The 15482-nt window shown below is 43.2% G+C and overlaps 1 protein-coding gene across 1 annotated transcript in view; it reads right to left on the bottom strand.

Moving 5' to 3' along the window:
* The window catches only part of mcur1 (mitochondrial calcium uniporter regulator 1), a 44995-nt gene extending 30553 nt beyond the window's left edge, over nt 1-14442 (bottom strand). The window contains exons 1-2 of the mRNA XM_028790893.2: nt 14134-14442; nt 896-1015 (exon numbers count right to left, since the gene is read on the bottom strand). Coding sequence (XP_028646726.2) covers nt 896-1015; nt 14134-14401 — 388 coding nt within the window. The 5' untranslated portion in view covers nt 14402-14442. The remainder of the gene's footprint in view (nt 1-895; nt 1016-14133) is intronic.
* Between the last annotated feature and the right edge of the window lie 1040 nt (nt 14443-15482).

Genomic DNA, 15482 nt, shown 5'->3' with positions numbered 1-15482 from the left:
TATTATATGTAGGAATTAAAAATGTGAGGTTTGAATACACAATGGGAGGTCTGAAAATCAAAAGTCCACCTTATGAGAAGGATTTAGGAGTCGTAGTGGACTCAACACGATCAACTGACAGTGTTCAGAAGTTAACAGTATGTCAGGTTATATAGCGCCCTGAGGTTTGGAGTACAAGTCACAGGAGGTGATGCTGAAGCTTTATAACACACTGGTGAGGCCTCATCTGGTGTTCTGTATGCAGTTTTGGTATGAGAGCTACAAAAATGACAAAGCAGCGCTAAAGGAAGTCCAGAGAAGAGCAACTAGGCCAATTCCAGGGCTATAGGGGATGAGTTATGAGGAAAGATTAAAAGAGCTGAGCCTTTACAGTTTAAGAAAAAGAAGATGAAGAGGAGACCTGACTGAAGTGTTCAAGATTATGAAGGGAATTAGTCCAGTGGATCGAGACTGAGTTTAAAATGAGTTCATCAGGAACATGGGGATACAATCGGGAATTTGTTAGGTGGAAATTTCATACAAACATTAGGAAGTTTTTATTCACACAGAGGACCACAGAAACATGGAATAAGTGACCAATTAGTGAGTTACACAGGAGGACGTTAGGGACCTTCAAAACCCAACTTGATGTTATTTTGAAAGAATTAAGTGGATAACACTTGTGAGTTTGTCAGGCTGAATGGCCTGTCCTCATCTAGATTGTTCAAATGTTCTAAAAAAAAATACATAAATAATAATAATAATAATAAACAACAAACCCTTTGTGCTGATCTTGTTCTGGTTCCTGGTACAATTAGTAATGCAGCTCAAGGGGACAACCTCTCAAAGTTCACTTTACCTTATTAGCAAGTCATTTTCTCACAAACAAATAAAAAAAAAAAAAACGGGGGCTCACCTTGGTCTTCAAGAAGCCGTACAACTGCATGGGTATCAAAGTAGAACTTGCTGGATTCGGGTGGAGGGATGTCCACTTTCCTTAAGCCATACTGCAGGAGTGCTGCTGACGAACTGAACTCTAAAAGGATGGGAAGAAAATACAAATGGTGAGTCAAGTGCAGGATATGGGATTGTGCTCCAGTTTGCACATGTATTGCCAGGATGGAAGGGATGATAACGGATTTTGTATGCGAGTCAACAAAGTAGCAGCAGTGAACGCGAGTACGTGAACTCTCTTGCCTTAAAGTGCTAGTATCCTTCCTCATGGACCCCAAAACTGTTACAATGTAAAGAAATGAGCCAAAAAATCATCAGAAGAGTTGTCCAAGAGCCAAGGACCACTCATGGAGAGCTTTAGAAAGACCTGGAATTAGCAGAAAACAAGAAGTAGTGAACTCAACCGCTATTCTGCATTTGAAATCTGAACTCCTCTGCTGTAACGGTACATTTCAACTTAATGCAGATATCTCTCTATTATGGAAAAAAAAAAATCTTGGGACGAGACTTTTTCAGAGAGATACTTTCACATCCCGCGAGACAAAGAGTAGATGACAAAGTAGAACATCGTAAAGAATTCAAAATATTGGCACGATAAACATGCAGAGCAGGTTAGAGATAATGGAAGTATGAAAATTTAAAAGTCTCCAAAAAAAAAATGATAGTAAAGATCGCATTAGCGCAAACAAATGGAAATTATTACTCAGTGAAATTATGGAACAGCGAAAAGAGAAAGTTTAAAGCCGAACAATATATTTTAAGTCGGAGACTTGTAGATGGTCTAATTCGTGTTGCCATCAGTGAAAAGTCGTGTTTCTTCCCAATGAAGAGGCGTATCCGCGAGAATTAAAAGACTTGTCAATTGGTAAAAGTGAAATTCTCATACGCTGTCACGCTTGGGTCACAGAGTTGCACAGATACACAGGAGATTTTAAAGACAGAAACGTTATTCAGACACTTCAAACAAGCAGAGGTCTCTTTCAGGAGTGAATCGAGCTCCATGTGTAGTCGGAGGGGACAGTTCCATCTCTCAATTAACTCTTTCAGGGCTGATTTTTGTCAATATTCAGGAGAAGAGGATGGTAATCAGCTATAAACTGCAACAGAACTCACTCTTCCATTTTAGTTTGACTGTCTTTGCTAGAAATAAAGTTACATAGCTTTGTTGATTTAACCTCGAGTCCCTACACGTGCTTGAGTAGTGAAAAGCAAACAACCTATAAAATGGCACCGACATCTGGTGAGAGACCAAAGAAAAGGTGCCAAGCAAAATACTCCATGGACATTTTACGTAATTTCATTGAATACGATTCTGACTTGTCGGACTCCGAGTTTGATGCAACTGATCTGGAGATGGATATCAGAAATGAAAGTGAGGTACCAGCATCTTCTGATCCATCCCCAGCTGATCAGGGCACTGAACACTTTTGTGTAGCTGATGCACCTACAGCAGCATTTGCCTATGAGGACCACCACTTATGATGACAAGTGGTACAAACCAGACCACCCACCCACCCACCTGCTGTGCAAAGACAGCCAGGCAGCTGGCCCAAAGTGCTCCTGCTGACCATCGAGGTGCCCCCATGCAGCCACTACTGCCAGAGACGATGTGCCAACAGCAGCCACAGCACATAGCAACAGATGTTTTATTTTGACTTATGTGTGAAACCAGAGCTTTGTGTGCTTTTCAGAAAACTGAGTTTTTTGGAAAAAATATTCAGCCCTCAAAGAGTTAAAAGAATAGAAAATCTTCCTCTACACAGGGGCGTGCCTCGGGAGCGGGACCCCCAAACAGGAGCAGAGGATGTCTGGGGGAGAAGAGAGACAAGGCAGTGAGACAAAAGGACAGCTGCTGTACAGGCTTTTAAATGTTCAAAGCGCCGTGCGAGATGCAGATCACGTGACACGGCAGCAGCAGCAGCTGATCGAGCAAAGAGGAGGTAAAAAAGAAGACAGTACGTTTTCCATTCAAGAGGGGGTTTCGGAGAGAGCGACCGCGTCTCCTTGGGGTGCGTTCAGCCCCCATCTTTACAACGCAAAGAGGCTGGCGTGTAGCACAGGCGTTTTGGGGGGGTTTAGTTGAAGGTATGGGGGGTTTGCAAGCGAAGCGAGCAGCCCCCTAGTTTAACTGAAGAAGATAAACTCCAAAGTTAGTGTTTGCCTAAGTGTTTAAACCTCTGTGCTTTGGCAAGTCCAGGTTTACACAAATAACAAATGAAACACAAATGACACAAAGGTGACAGTCGTAATTAATCATAACAAGGCATTCATATCTCTCTGGATATGAAAAGCCCCCTTTGTAAGGGTCGTAGTCTTTGTTAGACCATCACTGCAAAGTCACTGAAATGCACAAGACAGGAGATGGCTACAAAAAATATCAAAGTTTGAATGTCCTGCACTGCTGGCTCCATTATCAGAAAGTGGCAGGGTCATCGCAGCACCCAGGACTCGTACTGGAAGAGGCTATCCCTGCAAACTAAACAACAGAGCAAGACGTTGACTAAAAATCCAGTAGTGCTCTTTGGCTGAAACTGGAGAGAAGGTGCAGGGGTCCACAATTTCATGAGCTCCCCATAATATACACCTTTATGAAGGTAGCAAGAAAGAAGCCACTCCTTAAGACAGTCCACATGTACGGCATTTGCTACAAAGCATGAGAAAGACCCCATTAAGATGTGGGAGAAGGTTTTATGGTGACATGAGACCAAAACAGTACTTTCTGACCAGACTTCAAAGAGATATATGTGGCATAAAACTAACACTGTCCATGCCTCAAGAAACACCAAACCTATGTTGAAATATGGTGGTGGCCGCACCATGCTATGAGGATGCTTTTCACGTGCTGGCGCTGGGAATCGTGTCAAGAGTTGAAGGGCCAATGGATGGACGCGAACTTGCTCAATTCTGCTATGAACTTACTGCGGCTAGGGAGGAGATTCGCCTTTCAACATGACGATGACCCTAAGCAGAAGGCGAAAGCGACACTAGAAATGCTTAAAACACAACGGTGAATGTTCTGGAATGGCCAAGTCAAAGTCCTGACCTTTAACCCTATTGAGAATATGGGGCACTATTTGAAAGCTGCTGTCCAGAGGTGCCATCCCACCAACCTGGAGGATCTCGATTAATTCTGACAAGAAGAATGGGGAAGAATCATAATGTACTAAACTGGGGTATACTTAACTACCCCAAAGAATGAAGGCTGTCAGTGCAGCAAAGGGCTTCTCGACAAAGTATGAATGTGTTGGCCTTGAATACTCGGGCTAACACGAACTCTGGAGTTGTTCTTCATCAGTGCAATATCTACAGAAAATGCTTTATTTTGAATGAGGAAATGTATTGGGACAGCACAAGAGTTTACATTCAAAATACTGAATGGATAAATCTGTGGAGAAATGTTTTACAATGCAGAAAATTAGGATGACTTTCAGGGGGATGGAATACTTTTGCACACCACTATATAATCTATTATAGAGTAGAGTAAGAGTGAGACTGAGAGAGTGAGAGTGAGAGAGAGGTTAGGCGCATGAGCCGATTACAGTGCAGTGCCGCACCCACCACACGGTGAACCACCCGGATTGAGATCAAAGTGCAGGCGTGCAATGGGTGCCACCTCAGCACCACACTGAACAGTGACAGTTGTTATTTATTGTACTTTTGTACAGTGGCTGGAGTGGAGGACCTGCCTGCAGGGATGGATACAGATTAACATTATACCCAGGACGGAGCAATCGCAAGTTAGAACATTAGAACACTCTAGACGAGAACAGGCCATTGAGCCCAACAAAGCTCGCCAGTCCTATCCACTTATTTCTTGCAAAAAATCATCAAGTCGAGTTTTGAAAGTCCCTAAAGTCTTACTGTCTACCACACTACTTGGTCGCTTATTCCATCGCTCTTTGTGTAAAGAAAAACTTCCTAATGTTTGTGTGAAATTTCCCCTTAACAAGTTTCCAACTGTGTCCCCGTGTTCTTGATGAACTCATTTTAAAGTCACCGTCTCGATCCACTGCACTAATTCCCTTTATAATTTTAAACACTTCAGTCAGGTCTCTGCCTAATCTTCTTTTTCTTAAACTGTGAAGGCTCAGCTCTTTTAATCTTTAACTCATCCCCTGTAGCTCTGAATCAACGTAGTCACTCTTCTCTGGACCTTCTCTACTGCTGCTGTGTCCCTTTTTGTAGCCTGGAGAACCAAAACTGCACACAGGACTCCAGATGAGGCCTCACCAGTGTGTTATAAAGCTGAGCAGAACCTCCTGTGACTTGTACTCCACACATCAGGGCGCTATATAACCTGACATTCTGTTAGCCTTCTTAATGGCTTCTGTCACAGTGACTCCTATCTCCTTCTCATAAGGTTGACTCTTGATTTTCAGATTGCCCATTCTGTATTCAAACCTCACATTTTTACTTCCTATGTGTAATTCTTTACATTTACTGACAGTAAACTTCATCTACCACAAATCTGCCCAAGCCTGTCTGTTGTCCAAGTCCTTCTGTGATGATATAATGGATTCCAAATTATCTGCTAATCCACCTATCTTGGTATCATCTGCAAACGTAACCAGCTTGTTACTTATATTCCTATCTAAATCATTAAGTTAAGGGCTTTTGCTTAGGGTCCCAGCGGAGTGACGTTTATAGGATTCGAACAGGCAGCCTTCCAATTGCTGGCACATATCCCTAGCCTCAGAGCCACCACTCCACCCTAATCTATGAAAGATGAATAAAAATGAAGCTACACAACACAAACAAGCACCATTAACAGAATTTAAAGCATCAGATATTGTTGGTGTGACTTTTGCTCCAGAATAATGGAACATTTATTAAAAGTCTAAACAAAGCTTATCATCTGAATTTGTAGAGCCTTGGAAAAGAACAGTCAGATTTGAAAATGCGCACAGATGAATAAAGCAAAGGCCTTCACTGTGGGACAACACACAACATCTCTAACTGCAGTTTTCCAGCAAATAACTAAACAATGTGCTAAACTAGTGGAAGGCCTCATTCATATATAGCAGGGATCTTTCACTCACGGCCCTGGAGGGCCACAGTGGCTGCAGGTTTTCATTCAGACCAGTTTTCCCAATTAGACAGTCAGCTGTGTTACCTGCCTGTGTGCACATCTCCCTATTAGAAAAAAAAATCTTGTGACATTAGAGAGATGAGACGTGACCTTTAGAAGAGAGACAGAGAGACACTTTCACGTCCTGTGAGACAGACAAGTCACATCATACTTACAACCTTTGAAAGCAACTCCCATGATATACATTCAGAGCAGGTTAGAGATCATGGAAGAAGGAAAATTCAAAAGTCTCAAAAAATCCAATTGTAAAGATCGCATTAGCGCAAACAAACGGAAAATACAGTACATCCTGAAAGTATTCCCAGCGCATCACTGTTTCCACATTTTGTTATGTTACAGCCTTATTCCAAAATGGATTCAATTCATTTTTTTCCTCAGAATTCTACACACAACACCCCATAATAACAATGTGAAAAAAGTTTACTTGGGGTTTTTACAAATTTATTAAAAATAAAAAAACTGAGAAATAGACATTTACAGTAAGTATTCACAGCCTTTGCTCAATACTTTGTCGATGCCCCTTTGGCAGCAATTCCAGCCTCAAGTCTTGTTGAATATGATGCCACAAGCTTGGCACACCTATCCTTGGCCAGTTTGGCCCATTCCTCTTTGCAGCACCTCTCAAGCTTCATCAGGTTGGATGGGAAGCGTCGGTGCACAGCCATTTTAAGATCTCTCCAGAGATGTTCAATCGGATTCAAGTCTGGGCTCTGGCTGGGCCACTCAAGGACATTCACAGAGTTGTCCTGAAGCCACTCCTTTGACATCTTGGCTGTGTGCTTAGGGTCGTTGTCCTGCTGAAAGATGAACCGTCGCCCCAGTCTGAGGTCAAGAGTGCTCTGGAGCAGGTTTTCATCCAGGATGTCTCTGTCCATTGCTGCAGTCATCTTTCCCTTTATCCTGACTAGTCTCCCAGTCCCCACAGCATGATGCTGCCACCACCATGCTTCACTGTAGGGATGGTATTGGCCTGGTGATGAGCGGTGCCAGGTTTCCTCCAAACGTGACGCCTGGCATTCACACCAAAGAGTTCAATCTTTGTCTCATCAGACCAGAGAATTTTCTTTCTCATGGTCTGAGAGTCCTTCAGGTGCCTTTTGGAAAACTCCAGGCGGGCTGCCATGTGCCTTTTACTAAGGAGTGGCTTCCGTCTGGCCACTCTACCATACAGGCCTGATTGGTGGATTGCTGCAGAGATAGTTGTCCTTCTGGAAGGTTCTCCTCTCTCCACAGAGGACCTCTGGAGCTCTGACAGAGTGACCATCGGGTTCTTGGTCACCTCCCTGACTAAGGTCCTTCTCCCCCGATCACTCAGTTTAGATGGCCGGCCAGCTCTAGCAAGAGTCCTGGTGGTTTTGAACTTCTTCCACTTACAGATGACGGAGGCCACTGTGCTCATTGGGACCTTCAAAGCAGCAGAAATTTTTCTGTCACCTTCCCCAGATTTGTGCCTTGAGACAATCCTGTCTTGGAGGTCTACAGACAATTCCTTTGACTTCATGCTTGGTTTGTGCTCTGACATGAACTGTCAACTGTGGGACCTTCTATAGACAGGTGTGTGCCTTTCCAAATCATGTCCAGTCAACTGAATTTATCACAGGTGGACTCCAATGAAGCTGCAGAAACATCTCAAGGATGATCAGGGGAAACAGGAGGCACCTGAGCTCAATTTGGAGCTTCTTGGCAAAGGCTGTGAATACTTATGGACATGTGCTTTCTCAGTTTTTTTATTTTTAATAAATTTGCAAAAACCTCAAGTAAACTTTTTTCACATTGTCATTATGGGGTGTTGTGTGTAGAATTCTGAGGAAAAAAATGAATTTAATCCATTTTGGAATAAGGCTGTAACATAACAAAATGTGGAAAAAGTGATGCGCTGTGAATACTTTCCAGATGCACTGTATTACTTGGTGAAAAAACAGAACAGTGAAAAGAGATCGCATAGTGTTTGAGGATGTCTGGGGTGACGAGAGACAAGGTAGTGAGACAAAAGGATAGCTGCTGTACAGGCTTTTCAACGTTTGAAGCGCCGTACGAAATGCAGATCACGTGGCACGGCAGCATCAACAGCTACTAGAGCAAAGAGGAGGTTAAAAAAAAAACTACAGTAATCCCTCGCTACTTTGCGGTTCACTTTTCGCGGATTCACGACTTCGTGGATTTTATATGTAAGCATATCTAAATATATAACGCGGATTTTTCGCTGCTTCGCAGGTTTCTGCGGACAATGGGTCTTTTTACTTCTGGTATTTGCTTCCTCAGTTGGTTTGCCCAGTTGATTTCATACAAGAGATGCTATTGGCAGATGGCTGAGAAGCTACCCAATCAGAGCACGCACTTAAGTTCCTGTGTGCTGCTGATTGGCTCAGCGATGGAGTGCTGCATTAACCAGGAAGTCTTATCTCACTCATTCAGCATTAACGTGCTCTTGCTACTGCATTCAGGGGATTATCACCTTCATCGTCATCATTTTTACCGCGCAGCATATTCATCACCATCATCACGTCATATATAGCTACGTGTACTTCGCTATACAGTAAGTGTAAACTTATCGACCAATTTCATATTGCTTAGCAGTTGTCCCTGTTATTAATAGAGTAAAGGGTGGGTTGTAAACAATACAGGGAGGGTTTAAAAACGTCCAAATACACGTTAAATAATTAAATAAATATGGTGTCCCTACTTCGCGGAAATTCAGTTATCGCGGTCGGCCTTGGAACCTATCTCCCGCGATAAGTGAGGGATTACTGTATTTGTTTCCCATTGTTTCACCGATTAAGAGGGGATTCAGAGGAGCGGCCGCACAAAGTATTCAAAAATGTTGGCGCAGTACACATACAGAGCAGGTTAGATATAATGGAAGTACGAAAATTCGAAAGTCTCAAAATTAAAGGCCTGGCTGTTGGTTTTTATTAGGACACTTACAAGCCTTGACCCTCAGACTCCTCACTTGGTCTCTTGAGACCCCCGATCAGAGCTTCCATCGACTCCACTAACATCACAGCAAAGTCAAGATCAGTGATTCCCTCTTCACCAACAGATGCCCCACCGCCACTGGACCCCACGACCTGCCCAACACCCAGTCCATACAAGCATTGAACAGAGTAGGAGCAGAACACACCGCTGACGAACCCCAGAATCAACTGGGAAAAACACAGAGGGTCTGCCACCACTCTGCACAGCACTCACAGTAGCAGTGTACAGGCCGGCCATGATATCTAGCAACTTTAGGGGTGGGGGTATTCATATGAAGTCTCAGGATGTCCCCCAGAGCAGCTCAATCAACTGAGTTGAACACTTTGGGGCCTTTGTCAATTTTCATAAAGAAACTCTGCTGATATTTGCATTGGCATTCAATGAGAACCCTCAGTACGGTCGATGGTAGACTTCTTAGGCATAAAAACGGACTGCTCCGGTCGCTGGCAGGTGAACAAGTAATCAAAGGATCCTGTTGAGGGTGACCCTAGCGAGGACCTTACCCAGCACTGAGAGCAGTACACAGTCACGGGTTCAAATAAAGACTACGTTCACATTACCAGGCTGTAGACCAGGCTGACTGAGAATCTTCACAGACATACCAGGCAGAAGTGACTCAAATCCATTATTTTTTTGCCTTAATGTGACACAAATGTCACTTTTGACAGGGTGGTGTGTACACACATCAGCTTTGAGTCACATTCATGTGTGGCTATACAGTCATATAAAAAAAGTTTATGAACTCCTCTCAGCCTGCATAATAATTGACTCTCCTTTCAACACAAAAGATAACAATGGTCTGTCTTTCATTTCCTAGGAGTACTGCGGTGTTTTCTAAACAAAGATTTTTAGTGACACAGTATTTAGTTGTATGAAATTAAATCAAATATGAAAAACTGGCTGTGCACAAATGTGGGTCCCCTTGTTATTGTGCTGATTTGAATGCCTGTCACTGCTCAATGCTGATTGGTGTGATGAGCTCATTACGCCTTGAACTTCATAGACAGGTGTGTCCAATCATGAGATATAAAGATATTTAAGGTGGTCAATTACAAGTTGTGCTTCCTTCCCCTTGACTCTCCTCTGAAGAGTGACAGCATGGGATCCTCAAAGCAACTCTCCAAAGATCTGAACACAAAGATTGTTGAGTCTCCTGGTTTAGGTGAAGGCTACAAAAAGCCATCTCAGAGGTTTAAACTGTCAGTTTCAACTGTAAGGAATGGAATCAGGAAATGGAAGGCCACAGGCACAGTTGCTGTTAAACCAGCAGGTCTGGCAGGCCAAGACAAATACAGGAGTGGCATATGAGCAGGATTGTGAGAATGGTGACAGACAACCCACAGATCACCTCCAAAGACCTGCAAGAACATCTTGCTGCAGATGGTGTATCTGGACATCGCTCTACAATTCAGCACAATTTGCACAAAGAACATCTGTATGGCAGGGTGATGAGAAAGAAGCCCTTTCTGCACTCACGCCACAGACAGAGTCGCTTGTTGTATGCCAATGCTCATTTAGACAAGCCAGATTCATTTTGGAACAAAGTGCTTTGGACTGATGAGACACAAATTGAGTTATTTGGTCAGAACAAAAAGCGCTTTGCATGGCGGAAGAAGAACACCGCATTCCAAGAAAAACACCTGCTACCTACTGTCAAATTTGGTGGAGGTTCCATCATGCTCTGGGGCTGTGTGGCCAGTTCAGGGACTGGGGCCCTTGTTAAAGTCGAGTGTCGGATGAATTCAATCCAATATCAACACATTCTTCAGGATAATGTTCAAGCATCAGTCACAAAGTTGAAGTTACGCAGGGGTTGGATATTCCAAAAAGACAATGACCCAAAACACAGTTGGAAATCTACAAAGGCATTCATGCAGAGGGAGAAGTACAATGTTCTGGAATGGCCGTCACAGTCCCCTGACTTGAATATCATCGAAAATCTATGGGATGATTTGAAGCAGGCTGTCCATCAAATTGAACTGAGCTGGAGAGATTTGGTATGAAGAATGGTGAACAATACCTCCATCCAGAATCAGACACTCATCAGAGGCTATAGGAGGACAGCGTCTAGAGGCCAAAGGAGGCTCAACTAAGTATTGATGTCATATCTCTGTTGGGTGCCCACATTTCTGCACCTGTCTAATTTTGTTATGATGCATATTGCATATTTTCTGTTAATCCAATAAACTGAATGTCACTGCTGAAATCCTACTGTGTCCATAAGGCATGTCAGATATTAAAAGGAAGTTCAGCCAATGAGAAACAAAAATCCAAAGAATTAAGCGAGGTTCCCAAACTTTTTCATATGACTGCAGATCAGGTATGTATCTGATTCGTATCCATGCGACATGAATGAGAATGGCCAGATTGGAATATACACATGTACTGAGCGCTGTAGTCATCAGCCAGCACCGGCAGTGTGGCAAAAACAACAATGGAGGAGATCTACAGCTGTGACGACTAAAACTATAACTACAACAGACAGTGACAAAAGACATCATGTAAAACCAAAGATGAAATAAGGCAAGCTGACAATGAAGAAAAGTGTAAAGTCCAGTCAAAATAAACCTTGAGGGGAGGCCTACCAATTTCTTAATCAGAACTTGTTTATTTACTACTGAAGTGATATTTTTTGGGGGCTTAGTTGAAATGAATTTGCTATTTACAATTCAGAACCCATTGCCTATTTTAGTTTTAAACAGGTACATTTAGGTTTTAATTGTTGCCAGCTTACTTCATCAGACATCAGTTAATAAGAAGGTGCAAATGACAAGGGAACCAGCATCTCCCCAGCTATCATGCTTCCATTTAATCCTATGTATACACATCACAAGGTCTCTGTGTTAATAAAATGTTTTGAAATAAATAAGAGAGAAGGCAAAGACCAAATGGTACAAATCTTTTCGGGACAATAAAACATTTAAGGGTATCAATGTTCTCAGAAAATGAAAAATCTAGTGTGATGAGGATGTGTCTTGGAAAAATGAAAGTACTAACAAGCCATACAATTAAATACTAAGTTTCATTATCTGCTAGGACTAGCTTCTGAATACAAAACCGGTTGGAACAGAAACCTGAAGCCACTGCGGTCCTATTGGACTGTAATGGCGGACCCCTGTTCTAAGAATTCCGCAATCAAGTATGCAGACAAAGACAAAAATCAGTGTTCTGGTGTCTGAGGCCAACTAGTTGCCCATCTTCATAGCCAAACTCTAGTTTATTAAAATGGGTATAACGGTACAGTGGTAGGTCCGTCTGTTTCAATCCCGTTGTTTATTTAGGAACCTCTGGTAACTGGATATGCTAGCCCTTCTGTCCATCTTTCTTGAGTGTCTTGTTGCCTTGGTTCTTTGGACATTGCAGCCCACTTGTGGACGCTGGACATTTTGTCATTTTAAATACAGAGGTAAATTGTAATGTTTTCATTTTATTGTTTGGCATAGGACGTAGTTGTTGCAGCATACATGGCATCACCTCATATGCAATAGTTTGACAGAACTTTATTTATCCCCCTGGGACAGAAGTACATTAATTAAAAAAACAAACACATACTATGGTCTGAACACACACCATAATGACTAAACATAAAGAAAATGTCTGACTTGGCACTGCCAGTCACACTGAGGCACTATGCTGGCAAACTGTTGCTGGCATAAAGGACCCCGAGTCGTGTTTCTTCATCACACACTTCTGCTGAATGATTCATTGGCTGAAAATTCTCAGTGCTGGTATGTCTGAGAAGGGATGTGCAGCATTGTTCATAAAGGCACTCAGGTTAATTTTAATTCTCTCTCTTTGCTTCGACCTCCAGTCAGTTGACAGTGCTTCCCATAACTGAGCATGTTTGTTTAATCAGCATATTGACTCTGTGGGTATCTCTTGAAGTGATGTTACAGGCCCAGCATACCACAGAGTAGAAAATAGCACTGGAAACCATAGAGTTATTACAAGACGTGAAAATGTCACTACTCACATTAAAGAAGTGCAGTCACCTTAAGAAATAAAGGAATTCTCTGCCTTGTCTTATACAGTTTCTCTGTGTTATGAATCACTGAAATGGACCCCCGAGTACTTGTAGGAGTGCACCACCTCTACATCCACTCCCTGAACAGTGACAAGCGTACAGGCTCAGGTGGTTAAAGTCAATAACCCAGAAACAAAGATCTCCATCCAACTCCTGCACTCTGTTTCATCCCCCTTATCAATATACACTTGTGCAGAATCATCTGACAATTGACTAAAGACCACAAAGACCTGTCAAACATGGAAGGAATGCCAACCACAAGTACAACATTAAGCAGATGTGCCATTTGTTTTATAAGTAGACTATGTAAAAGTGGGTTTTCCTGCCAACATCCATGTCTATTATATTTTAAGGATAGGCAAGCCAGCCCTGTCCCTAGAAGGCCTTTGTGATTATTGACTTTCTTTTCTATCAGATTAGCCAACAGCTAAAGGCACAACTGGTCGACTGGCTGTTTTGTACTTAGTCTGCAGCGGCTCTTTACTTTCATTTTTGTTTTATTATTTTGATTTTCTATTGTAAAGTCATTTGGGTACTCGTGTGTTACAACCCCGCCACTCAACCAATACAGCGCTTGTGCATAAATAAGCTCAAAGGCGATGACCCTTTCGGTGTTATACTTAACGACATTAGAAACTTCGCGACAGAAGTAATGTTTCAAAAGTAATTAAAAACCTAATTTTACGTATTCTTGTTTTTGTTTGGTAAATAAATGAATGTAAAAAACGATTAGTTCTCTTGCCTGTGGAGGGTTTATAACACTCGAGTACCGTTATTTGGTTTTTAGGAGCATATCTTTAATTTTTCAAATGCATCATCTCGGATCTAAGCTCTTTGCCATTTTATAGTAACCTGATCGCGATCTACAGTACATTTTTATAAAACACTGAGCAAAATCTTACGAAAAGAATTTCACGATAGGAGAGCAAGACTTGAAATCCCTGGCGAGACCTTGTGGTGACCCGGCTCTGCCCGTCACAGCTCAACAAGCACAGGAACTCCAAGCCAACACCTCATCGAAGCGAGTCGAACGGCATCCCCAAGATAAGGTAACTACTAACAGGTCAAATTAAACTCACATTTCATCCTCCGTCCCTTCGGTGCTACGTACCTCTTGCTATCGGGCTGTACAATGACAGTGGCGTTATGACATCCTCTCTGTGTGCGGTTTTGGTAAAGCAGCGGTGGCGGCACGCTGAACTGAAACCATGAGCCTTTAGAAGGGAGGACACCGCTTCATAGCGGGTCTCCATAAAGTCCAGCTGTTGCGTTCCACTAGCCCGCCAGCAGCTCCTCACTGTCTGCTGTTTACAGTATGTAAGAGTCGCCGCCCACAACCTCCTTACAGGGAGTAACAATGAAGTCAGTTTCTTCATCATAGTCTTTATTTTCAGTCTGTCTCCTAACCGGCAAGGCGCGCAGGAGTTAGACGTTGAGTATACACCCGTACGTCACGCGTCGTGCGTCTGACGCGGCCAAAAGCTCCACCCACCGAAGAGGCTTGACTACGAAGGACGGGCCGTGAAGTATAAGGGAGGCGGGAGAAATGCAAATCATTTGATGACGTCACCACTCCAAAGCCCATCTCGGAAAATCCTTCCATCCATCCATTTTCCAACCCGCTGAATCCGAACACAGGGTCACGGGGGTCTGCTGGAGCCAATCCCAGCCAACACAGGGCACAAGGCAGGGAACCAATTCTGGGCAGGGTGCCAACCCACCACAGGACACACACAAACACACCCACACACCAAGCACACACTAGGGCCAATTTAGAATCACCAATCCACATGTCTTTGGACTGTGGGAGGAAACCAGAGCACCCGGAGGAAACCCACGCAGACACGAGGAGAACATGCAAATTCCATGCAGGGAGGACCCAGGAAGCGAACCCGGGTCTCCTAACTGCAAGGCAGCAGCGTTACCACTGCGCCACCGTGCCGCCCCCTCTCGGAAAATCACCCTCTTAAAAAATCAGGAGTGGTCTCCCCTCGACTTTCTCGTATACTCTGATATGGGGATGGATATTTGAGGAGTAAACCGCAAGACAAGGATTATATTTTTATATCATGTACAAAAAAGAAGATACACACAGGTACATTACATTCTGTATAGAAGAGTTGATCTGAAGGAGATTGAAGACTGCAAAGTGGTGGCAGGGGAAAGTGTAGTTAAGCAGCATAAGATGGTGGTCTGTAGGATGACGTTGGAGATCAACAAGAGGAAGAGAGTGAGGGCAGAGCCAAGGATCAAATGGTGGAAGTTGAAAATGGAAGACTGCAAGTTTGTGTTTAGGGAGGAGGTGAGATAAGCACTGGGTGACAGTGAAGAGTCACCAGACAACTGGGAAACTACAGCAAATGTAGTAAGGGTGACAGCAAGAAGGGTGCTTGGTGTGACATCTGGAAAGAGGAAGGAGGAAAAGGAAACCTGGTGGTGGAATGAGGAAATACAGCAGAG

The sequence above is a fragment of the Erpetoichthys calabaricus genome, chromosome 6 (assembly GCF_900747795.2).
Source record: "Erpetoichthys calabaricus chromosome 6, fErpCal1.3, whole genome shotgun sequence".
Classification (NCBI taxonomy): domain Eukaryota; kingdom Metazoa; phylum Chordata; class Cladistia; order Polypteriformes; family Polypteridae; genus Erpetoichthys; species Erpetoichthys calabaricus.
The sequence above is the reverse complement of the archived record's forward strand: the minus strand, read 5'-3'. Positions and strand labels throughout refer to the sequence as shown.